Here is an 11,822-nt window from a genome sequence, read left to right on the forward strand (position 1 = left end):
TTCTCAATGAAAATCTGGAAATGGTGACGGTATTCATAACATATGGCATTTTGACATTTTGACTACTGAATACTGAAACTTCGGAATGCCTGATTAAATAAATAAAATAATGTAAATATATATCTGTACTTATATTGATTTAATGCATTTAATAATTTTGAAATGTAAAGCTTTTAATTTTTTTTTTTTAAATATTTATATTAGAATTCCGTTATACATAATTCTTCTCATGCTTTTTATGATTAAATTACAAATTTTATTCTATTTATTTATTTTGTGTGTCATTGATTTTCTCTTTCTTTTTTTTAGCTTCTACACAAAAAAATATATACATATAAATATCACGAAGTTAATTTCTAATTCATACAACAGTTTCAGCTGACTTGCAATACTTCTCCTTTTTCATAATGATAATAAATATTTACCAAATTTTAATTAGTAAATTAATAAACGCAGCGTGATCAAAGGTAGAGTATCACAACTTCTCAGACTTGTTAATGCGATTTGATTTATTCATTTCAACATCCTTCCGAAAAATCTGTGAAATTTTAAGCAACCCTCGGCTAACGTTATTGCCGTGAGAATTCACAACTAGAAATACTTACTGACTGTCAAAATCAATTAAAAAGCAGTATTTCAAAAGGAAATAATTTAATGTGCAGTCAAAACATTATTAACTGAAATCGCATAGAGACACAGTGGGGTTAATTAGATTACAATATTTTGCGAGTAAGCTTCAAATGTTGTACTAAGATTTTTTGTTATGTCAATTACAGACTTCTTAAGTGATGTTATAATTTTATCTACAGATAACGTGGGAAAAGATTTTTTTTAAACTATATATTACACATATTACAGAATTTAATGCTATGCATAAAATTATATTTAAAAGAAAAAACTTTTTTGTTCGCGTATTTATCACCAGTACATAGATTAGATATAAAAATAAACACACCAATTTTTATTCATGCAGGGTATCTTGTTTATATTAAGCACAACGTTATAGGTGTATTGTGTTTATTTAAAATGGTGAAAGATGCAACACAGAATGTTCATATACACATTGGAAAAACATATAACGGTAATATATTTCTTCGACTAATAATCGTCATAAAATATTTGTGAGCAATAAAGAATCCAACGTAGTTTTTTATTCATCGAAGAATTCCTATTTTCCAAAGTTGCAGAATCTTTGGAGAATAGAGGCATAAAAGGCGTTTTATATGTTAATGACAATGTATCGAAAATTCGTAAAAGGGGCGTGTTCTCGCCAAGAATCTGTACGGAGGCAGGCGAGGCAAATGGCAAATCAACACATCAAGGCTCAAAGATCGCCAATTTTGATAAAACTAACTCAAACTCCAAAAGATTCTTTGGTGAAAGTTGCAACAAGAATTTGTAAAATTTTGCATCTTACTGCTTGGGCTTTTAACACCTTCTGGAAAAACGGTGTTGGAAATAGTGCGGATCTGCGTTTCAGGACTACACTTTTTGTGATTAGAGTGGCAAATTTTTGGCTTTCGTTGCATACATATTTTTTGCACAGCAAAATAAGGTAAATTTGTGCTTTATTAAACTACTCATGTCAAATCATTTTTCCGGTAAAACTCGATGTCGTGAAATGTAACGGTATATGATATGTTTAAATGTCAAAGCTTAATTATTTCAAAGTCCTGAAACGGTAAAAATACATTTCCTAGCTTGGGTATAATCAAAATCTCAATTGAAAGTTGATCGTCTCATAATTAAGTTATCAAAAATTTTGATAAACACTTCACAATAATTATAAATTGTTTAGGTTTTTTGAAATGTCTCAGTACAGCTTGGAAAAACAAACAATTAAATTCTCAGACCCCGCCCCTTTAATCAGTTTGTCCAATCACAGGTGAGAATCGCGCCTAATTTCGCAGCAAACCGACTGAGCGGATAATTACACCTTTTGTTACCTAGGATGAATGACAGCTGTGCATCTTGGCAGGACTAGAAGAGACAAAAGAAAACTCACTATTATCTTTTGATTTGCTAAGTAAAAGTTATTTGTCAAAACAACCGGTAGACCTTATTAGGACTCCGTATCGCCACTTCACCTCAAAAACAAATTTACTGCGAAACCTGCATCACCTAAGAGAGCGAAATTACACACTTGCTACCTGTTTCAAACACTTAGAGTTTTAATAATGCTCTTGTTACAGGGTAATCATTATTCCTCCCAAGGATCGTCGACTTCTGCATCTATGTATGAGGAGGATATTATCAGCCAAAGGGCCAGGGCATTTCCCCTGGGTCATGGACTTATGCCCACCCCACAGGCTTTCAGTTTTGGATTTCCTGTTCATCCGGCACACGACCCGATGGGTCTTGCAAGTAAGTCACTTTTTTCCCTTTTGAAATTATATTCAGACAAATTTTAGTCTTGGGAGATTTTAAAACAGCCAAGAAATTGCAAAATGATACTCAAATATTCGGTACATTTTCTAGGTATTCTTTTGAAATTATCTTCATCAATATTCTCAAGAATTTGCAATTACTGAAGCTGTCATTTCCAACAATCTTTGTGTCAGTTTCAGACCTTTTCTTTATGTTTATTTCATTTAATGACAATCTGTGAGTCTCATTTTATCAATAAAACCAATTTTACGAATCCGTGCCTTAGACCAAGTCGAACAGTTTAAGGTCTGATGAAACGTTCCTCTAATATCTGATTTGTATCTCCTCGTAATATTTATATTTAAAAAAAAATCATAATTATCATTATCTTGTGTTTTCTAACCTGCTTTCAAAATGCCTAAAAATTAATAGTAATATAAAATGGATTAAATAATTACACCAGAAATTGCGATATTGACAATTCAAGTGATTTCCATTAGGATTATGTAGGAAATGCCATCTTCTGGTATCTTGCACAAATGCCTGGTAAGGTACCTCAGTTTTGTTAAAGTACCAATATTTCAATGACAAATTCTTGGGGAAAAATTATAAATTATTGAATAATCTGTCGTCCGACCTTAATCAGAATGTTTAAATTCCCCCCCCCCCAAAAAAAAATTAAGGCAAACTCTTTTTTCTTCTTAAATTTTAACATTAAATTAATTACGGTACAGTACAAACACCCATAGAAAGAAAAGCAATGATTTGGAAATTCTTGTACATTCACAAGATAACAAATAGTTGATGTGTTTTCGACAATTTGTCGAGGGCACGTGCCTTTCGTTGATATCACACTGCGGCGACGTCAGTGCACGCGCGCTCCCACCGACATACAAATTATAACAACTTTATACCGCAATAATAAAGCGATACTGAAATTTATATCTATTTTGATTAATCGACGTTTGACATTTTAAATATTTCCACCATTTAATCATATTTTTATATATATTTAGTATTTTAAATTTCTTTTTGATATTTTGTTTGAACCACTGTAGAGCATTTAAAAAAAAAGAGAGAGTTTATACAGTCTCTATATATTTTAAAATCTATCTAAATTTTCACGATTCAGAATAGCTGTCTCTAACTTAAAGGCTTTTAAATAATAATAATTTTACAAAGATAGAATTTTTGTTTTGAAATATATTAAAAATAGCAATTAATATTTTGACATGCACGGAAAAAAAAAATGAATGGATGAATAAGATTTAAAAAAAAAAAGGGGTGTGAATATTAACGTTTTAAGGAAATCCATACAAAATAATTTTCTCGACGTAAGTTTTCTTAATTGTATTATTTGTTTCCATTTTTGTTTTTATTTGTGTGTGTTTTGTTTATTTGATTTAAATATTTCCAATTTATTAATAGGTCAGAGTCAACAATTCGGGGGATATCCTCCGCTAACATCACATTCTGACCACAAAAGGATGCTGGGTCCTGGGCAGGGAGACACAATGGATAAAAATATCAAAATAACACTAGAAAACCGAGACCTCTGGAGCAAATTTCACGGCATTGGTACCGAAATGATTATCACCAAAACTGGAAGGTAAGGAATTTTATTTTTAATTTTAATTTATTTCAAGAATGACACATAACATTACAGAATATTTAGAAGAAAAAAATCGAAGAAATCGAAGTATTTATTTTTCCTCCATAAAAAAATCACAGTATGTTAATTGACAAGTTTAAGGACCTTAAAAGGCGAGTAGCATTTATTATCGGGTTCATTGTACATATATTTCATTGTGTGACGATTTATTACACTTTGCCGGACATTCGAAACTGTAATACAATAGGGGGAAATTGACCACTTTTTTCCCACGTTTTTTCGTATCCGGCCACTTGTCCCTAAATCCGATTAACTGTCACGTATATATTTATCTTTCATATTTAATCTTTTTTGTCATTTCATTTATGGATTATTAAAAATGTTAGGTAACCGTTTTTCAATATGAATAAGAATCCTACTGTGATCTATTAAACTATGCTTTCAGCTTAATATGTGAAGGGTGCAAATTTACTGTGGTTGAAAGGTGTGGGAAAATTTGGTGAAATGTTCTAAAAGTTTCACTATAAATAAGTCGGTCTTTGTTGATTTTATTTCTCTTGATTATGAAACAACCACCTTTGCTGTAGAGTTCGACACTTAAGTCTGTCTAGTTCTGCTTTTATTGATCTTTTAAATTGCATTTCAAAGATGTAAACTACTGGACCCGCTCTTCAAATGGGAATAAAATTCAATTCTAACTTCTATCCACTTTGATTCAACGTAAATGAAGATATTTTCAATACATTTTTTTTTTTTGGTTTTATTTTAATCTGTTTATTTTTATCAAATAATATATAATATTTGCTTATAGTTTTTAGCAAATCCTTTAAATATAAGGATCAAATTCTTGAAGAAATATAATATTAGGTAGTATTGATTTTGGCTTAAAGTTTCCCGATTTTTGTTCACTCTCCCCTCATCTTCATTAAACGACTTATACCGTAAAATACATTTATTTTGTTCATTTGCTCGGAAAAGGGGTGGTCCTGTATTTAGACCGAAAGTCTCGAAATTACAATAGAAATACCTTTAACTTATTGTTGAAAAAATTCTTGTTATTTTTTATGTATTATTTACCGTTTCACAGTTTTCTGATACCTGAAAACTCAAACAAAACTCGATAAAGGTATAGAAATAGATACTAGACAATTAAAATTAACAACAGGAAGCCCATTTTCTCTAATTAAGATATAAACAAGTCGTACATGTGGCTAAATTTTCTCGCGGTGGGACTCAGGTTGCGCGGGTGCGCTTATTCAATCTTTTGTCCCAAGTCCCCTCCCTTCACGCCCCTCACAGCTGCCCGTCGCCACCTCTAAATTTGTCGGACTTTAGAAGGTAGAAATCCCCCTTTTTATTTAAATAAATCAGCCAATTTTACTTTCTTTTATGTGACATCTGCTACACATTTCAATAAGCATTATACTCATCTACTGTCCAATTATTATAATTTTATTTGTATACCCATTTTTTAAAATAAAGATTGAGTATCCATATTTATCACAATATATGATAAATAAAATTAAATAAGAATTCACCTATCTTTAATTCCACTTTGTTTTCAGACTCTTTACATTAATTATATATTTATTTTTTCTATAATTTTTTGGCTAAGAAATTAATTTGGATTAGTGTCAATTTTTTCCAATTCAACGAGTAATCTGCATCTACATTCGTCATTGAATTTTTTTGTTTGTAAAATCGTCACCATAAACTTATAATTGGCGATTATCAAATTACCGTGACATAACACCGTCGGCAAATTGTTAATCATAAGAAAACATCGGCATATTTGTCCGAAAATTACCACATCCCCCAATTATCTTTTAGTAATTACAAGGAAAGGTGTGAGACGATCCGTGTACCTACAAGGATTTCGCGTTAGGATTAAAAGGGGGAAAGAAATCGGCGTGGTCTGAACAAACGCGAGCAATTATCGAATTCGTCAATTTTCACGAAATTGAAATAATTTTTTTGCGACCGACTTTGTCTTTCTCGGCGGTGCGATTTTATAAGTGGCGGTGTGATCTTTATAAGTGTGAATTTCTAAGAAATTTCAAGTGGTTCTTCACGCAGATAAAAACTTTATATAAGAATCAGGGGTGCGTTAAGTTCCCCTGAAAAAAAAATTAAATCTGGGCTATTCTAGAGGTTGGGCTAATCTTGCTTTTTTAAACGAGATAAACTGATCAAGTATAGCCTTGCGGCGTATACAATCTGTTTGTTTTACACAAAAAATAAATTTATTCAGAAGTGGTTCTTGACTTTGGAAGTGTGATCATGAACAACAGATAATTGAATTAAATGAAGGTGGTGTTCACAAGTTCAGACAGAAATTGTGTTCTTTTTTATATAATCCCAAAAGATTTTTGTCGCGTTTAGTTTATTGCTTCACAGTATTTAAATAAAGTTAAAGTCTTAAGAATGACAAGAATGATAATGATGATAAATTTCTCAACAGGAAAAAGATAACGCAAGGAAATAAATGACAAAAATAAATCATATACTATAGTATATGTAAATTGATAAAAGTGATCAAAAGGATTATTAATGTATGATTTAAAACAAAATATTTTATTTACAAATGCATTTTACGTCCACATTTTTACATAAAAATGTATGTATAATTTTCTCTCTTTTTTATTTTAGACGAATGTTCCCAACTCTAAAGGTCAATTTGGAGGGACTTGATCCCCACTCTAAGTACATCCTCCTTATAGATATCGTTCCTGTGGATGATTGTCGTTATAAGTACCACAACTCAGAATGGGTGGTGACGGGGAAAGCGGAACCCCATATGCCTGGGCGCCTGTACATTCACCCCGACTCCCCGGCCTCTGGGTCCCATTGGATGAAGCAACCTATGACATTCCACAAATTGAAACTGACCAACAACAATCTAGACCAGAATGGACATGTAAGTAATTTAATCACTTACTTATTCTTTTATTTATTTTATCGAATTGAATTAAGAGGTGTTTTGTAAAAAAAAAAATACTAATTGAACAATTTTTAGGAAATCCAAAGGCTAATGCTTGAGTCAAACTTTTCTGCAAGCATATCGTGAAATATTCTGTTTTTGGTCGTGTTGTCTAATTTCTTTTTTCCTAACAAAAATGAATTGGTGCTGTAGTTTTGTCACGATAAACATAGAACAATAGGGATTTCAGATATTCAAAGTTATCTAAAATCACGCGCATTGTGCTGACTATTTCACAAAGTCTTCAAACCGAGTACTCCCTTGGTGCCAGAAAGTTTACGCTCAAATTCATCAAAAATCTCTTCCGTTTTGATTATGGGAACATTTTCTTTCGTGCCAAATCTTAATCTATTAAATAAGACATTTTCTTTCGAATAGCTTCAACTTCATCTGAGGGGAAAAGATGAAAGGATTTTTGATTTTCATGGGGGGAGTAATTTTTTTTTCCGGTTTCCAGCAAATCGACCGCGGAGACAATGAAGACGTAAAGCGTCTCAGGATTCCGTTTATCATATCTATAACAAAATAATAATTCTTGATACGATCACTTCACAGAACTATCAAAATTTGATACTTTTGTCTACCCCGAGGCCTTCCGATAATGTTCATCTGGTCATGTTTATTCTTTAACGCTCACCACCAAACAATTAGCATTATTTTACTAAAGTGACGAAGCATCGACAGACCTAACACTGATGGAGATCTAGCGACTGTGTAAAAAGAACAGTCCGGATTTCTAAAACGGTCGCTAATTTGTTGATTACATTACCCTCCCCCGGGTATGATGTCTCTTTTTCACCGTCACGGACCAAATGAGTTGATCTTTAGGGGAATATTGCAATCGAGAAAACCATGCAATATGATACGATTTTGATCTTTTAGAGCTAAAATACAAAATGATGGCAATTCTATTGTTCTTTTATTACCACAAACACATGTCGGCAATTTGGATTTTTATTTATACCAATAGCTTTTTAAAGAGTAGAAGAGAGAAAAAAAAAGGGAAATAGAAATTTTTGCTTAGTAATTCATACCATGGATTTTATGATGGGACAATGGAATTAGATACATTTCTGTCTACGAACGTCAAATGTGCGAGAATTATCATGTCGAATTTACACCTTTGGAATTAAAAAATCCCGGCTGAGATTAATTAAGTTTACGCAAAAATAGACACATATAGGACACCAATTTCAAGACTTTTCACACTAGTATCAGTCAAGTCGCAAATGATGAAAATTACTTGTGCATTATTCATTATATGTCATAAAATACATCGATAATTATCGCATAAAATACAAATAATGATGAGTTTTATTACATTTAAATAAATAAAAAAAAAAGAAAGAAAGAAAGGGAAAAAACCCAACAAGATATCATAAAAAAACATTTTATTAATGTATGGTAATTTATTGGATTTTATAGATGTCCTTTTATTTTCGTTGCAGATAATTTTAAACTCAATGCACAAGTATCAACCCAGAGTTCATGTAGTGCAAGCAAACGATATATTCACAATGAGATGGAATTCCTTCAATACGTACGCATTCGAGGAAACTGCGTTCATTGCGGTGACGGCGTACCAAAACGAACAGGTGAGTTGCCTTCTCAGTCGACGTTAAGTACAGTAGTAGCAGTACCCTGTTCAATATTTGATGTATCTCACAACACCTGTTCTAATCAATTCATGCCATCAACATCACACGATAACAATTCCATGTTTGGACTATTGCGTGAGGTAGATAAAACTGGAAAGAATGGAGTTTGTTCAAGGGATTAATGCACACAATAGACAGTGCCACTTCAGTTCGACCCTTGATTTATGCTATTCGTTATAAATTGCACTTGACGTGTTGTTGACTTTACAGCTATTCCGTCAGGAAATACCTTTATTTTCATTCTTACAAAAACATTTCACGTAACAGCTTTTTATTTCATTCATTTTGTTCAATCAGTAAATCACAAGAATGTTTTTATCCCAAATTCCTGAAAATACCGTAATGCATATTGTCCCCCCTTTCCCTACAATAACAGAATTTTAGTGAATTTTTGGCCAGATGCAGCAGACGTCATCTGATCACAGAGCATATTTCCCGCTTGTCTTTGGAGGATTTGGAAAAACTATCAACGGAATGGCTCCGTTAGCCCCGCACTCAATTAAAAGATCGAAATAAATTATTCGACAACAATGACTATTTAACTACAATTGTATTGGCTTGACAACACAAAGTCCAGTTTCTCTAGACAGCAATATCCCTTACAGTTTTAATGAACAAACATCCGATTCCGATAATTCAATTAAGTCTTTCCGTACCGCATTAATTACACCGTTTTAGAAAAATCAATGACAATAATTCTATACTATTTTCCTTAATTTTTCAATATTTCATTTATTTTGACATGTGTGGATTCAATTTCTTTACCAACAACAAAATAAAGATTTTATTAATTTTATCTTCTACAGATCACACAGTTGAAAATCGACAACAATCCCTTCGCCAAAGGTTTCCGAGATAATGGAATGGGAAGAAGGTAATTATAAATAGACTATCATAAAACTTTCAAAATTCCAGTACAAATAAAGAATTTGAAATAAAAAAAAGTTTAAGAAAATGGCTGGCAAATCAAGAACCAAAAATAATGTCTTTTTTTTTATTTCCCTACAGAGATCATCGGTTGAGTATGAAGCGGCCAGCAGGTGAAGAAAACATTTCAGAGATTGGAAAAGGTAGGGGCAAATTATGATCCACACTTTAAGTCTGAATTACAGTGAAAATATACACTATTTTGATCAAATTAGCTGTCTGCTTGAATAATTGTCTCTCGCCGTCTATTTCACTTTTTTGGTCGAAATCTGTTACCAGGGTAATATGTAACACTGGATACTTCGCCTATTTGGAGTGATTTTTCGCATTTATTGCCATAACAATCGGGTTTAGTTCCTGGGTGAATTTAAACCTCACACCTAGTCGCAGCGCATCTTGGCTAAACGAAAAAGAAATCCATTGAGCGTTCGAATTGATGAAATTACCATCTCTCTCGTTAAATATTGATGGTAGCACCTAATTGAATCAGGGGACGTTCGCTGAAATATCGCCGAAAGTTTTCGCACCTTCCCCTTCGTAATTCCATTAGGTAACTAAGAGCACATTACAGCACCTGCCAACAAAGTCACAAATGGGATTCAAAGCACTGGACACTCAAAAATAGATTCCAAAAATCCCCACAAATTTTGGAATGAAACAGAAATCTTATGTATTTATTTGCTTTACTAATATTATTCTATTTTACAGATAACTTCTCCAAGAAAATAAAGTTAGAAGACGAAGGAAACGAAAGGAAAATGTCAAGAATTAAGTCTGAAGACGAAAGTGATTCTATCCCTCCAACCCCCGAACCTCATCACGCTGACGGACTCGACGGGGAACTACAACCTCTCCACACAAAAACCTCTCCAGTCAACGGAAGTACAACAGGACCACTGAAAGCAACCACTCCGACTCAAAGTGCTAACTTGCAACAAACTCACTGTCAGTACATGAGCAGTGCTGCTAAATCGTACTCTCAGTCGTGTATGGCGTCACCAAATGACCAGCTTTATTATCCGCATCATTCCCCCATCAACCGCACCTCACCCGCCAGCTCGTTCTTGCCTGTCTCTACTACTTCCGGACTGCTCCAATCGGTGTCATCAAGTTTAGATTTGCATAGTGTAAATCCTCAAATGCAATCTTGTCGTCTGCCGCAACAAAGCAGCGACTGCGCACTCCGACAGCCATCCGGGCATTTATCAAGCAGTCATAACTACGGAATCCGAACTACTCCACCAACACAACATCCTTCCTTGCCATCTTGTACATACATGCAACCAACGCAACCTTATCCCTCCCATCTTACACCCAATGTTCACATGATGAACATGAATTTCACTGGACCGATGGCCTGAACAATCTAAATCATGATCAATGTGGAAAAAAATATATTGATGACGTCATCACACCAGAGCGGGCTGTTCGCGTCGAGCACTCGAAGTTCTTGAAAGCATATCACTAAGAGACAGTGACATTTCATCTGATATGCCCGCAACATTAAGAGGGTAAATGTTGTTTATGTATGTATACTATGTACAGGAACAATTGTTAAATACATGTAATATGTTCATATTTATTTATAACAACCTTTGTAAATTACCCCCAAGACAATCGAGAAATCCTGTGACTTTCACACGATGCACCAATTTTGAAGGGTTTTATTATTTCTTCTTTTACGCATGATTAAAAATGGTGCTAGTACTGATGTACAATATTGCATGTCTGTTCATAAATATATGTTTTAATACAGATTAAAAAATCTTGAGAAAAAAAATGTGTTGTCTTTTTCGTTAAATCAGCAACATTGTTTCTCATGGGTTCATTCGAGGTTAGAAATATGGGTCTAAGAGTTGAGGCAAAATATTTTTTATGAGGTAAGAAAGGGTTTTCTCGTATACTTACAAAGCCTGAAACATTACGAATCTCTTTCCGACAATCCAAATTACAGCGCCGTGCTAGTCAACAATTCTTTCCATTTAAAATTAATGCTAGTGAAAAATAAGTTAGTCCGGAACGAGATTTTTTTTTTCGAAGAATTAATCAGAATCAAATTTTTCAAAGTTCAGTTCTTCGACATTTCAGAGGAAAAATTGAAGTACATTTCAAATCAGTTTATTTACTAAAATATCTACAAAATGGTACATTGGGCTGCATATTATACTTTAAAATATAATATTGTAGGAAAAGCAACATGATTGTTTCATAAATTTAATGTGGGAATTTTTATAAATATAGTTATTTAAGCTCACCTGGTAATATATAACAATAAAAT

The 11,822-nt window shown here is 33.0% G+C and overlaps 1 protein-coding gene across 1 annotated transcript; it reads left to right on the forward strand.

Moving 5' to 3' along the window:
• The first annotated feature begins 2,132 nt into the window (after positions 1 to 2,132).
• LOC133206045 (T-box protein 2-like) lies at positions 2,133 to 11,223 on the forward strand. The gene is made up of 7 exons (XM_061341952.1): positions 2,133 to 2,364; positions 3,796 to 3,976; positions 6,629 to 6,896; positions 8,408 to 8,554; positions 9,424 to 9,491; positions 9,626 to 9,687; positions 10,253 to 11,223. The coding sequence occupies exons 1-7, from the start codon at positions 2,178 to 2,180 to the stop codon at positions 10,903 to 10,905; spliced, it is 1,566 nt and encodes a 521-aa protein (XP_061197936.1). The 5' UTR covers positions 2,133 to 2,177; the 3' UTR covers positions 10,906 to 11,223.
• Positions 11,224 to 11,822: the final 599 nt, after the last annotated feature.

Source organism: Saccostrea echinata, unplaced genomic scaffold (genome assembly GCF_033153115.1).
Source record: "Saccostrea echinata isolate AGI-Se365-2 ecotype Australia unplaced genomic scaffold, CSIRO_AGI_Sech_v1 ptg000054l, whole genome shotgun sequence".
Classification (NCBI taxonomy): Eukaryota; Metazoa; Mollusca; class Bivalvia; order Ostreida; family Ostreidae; genus Saccostrea; species Saccostrea echinata.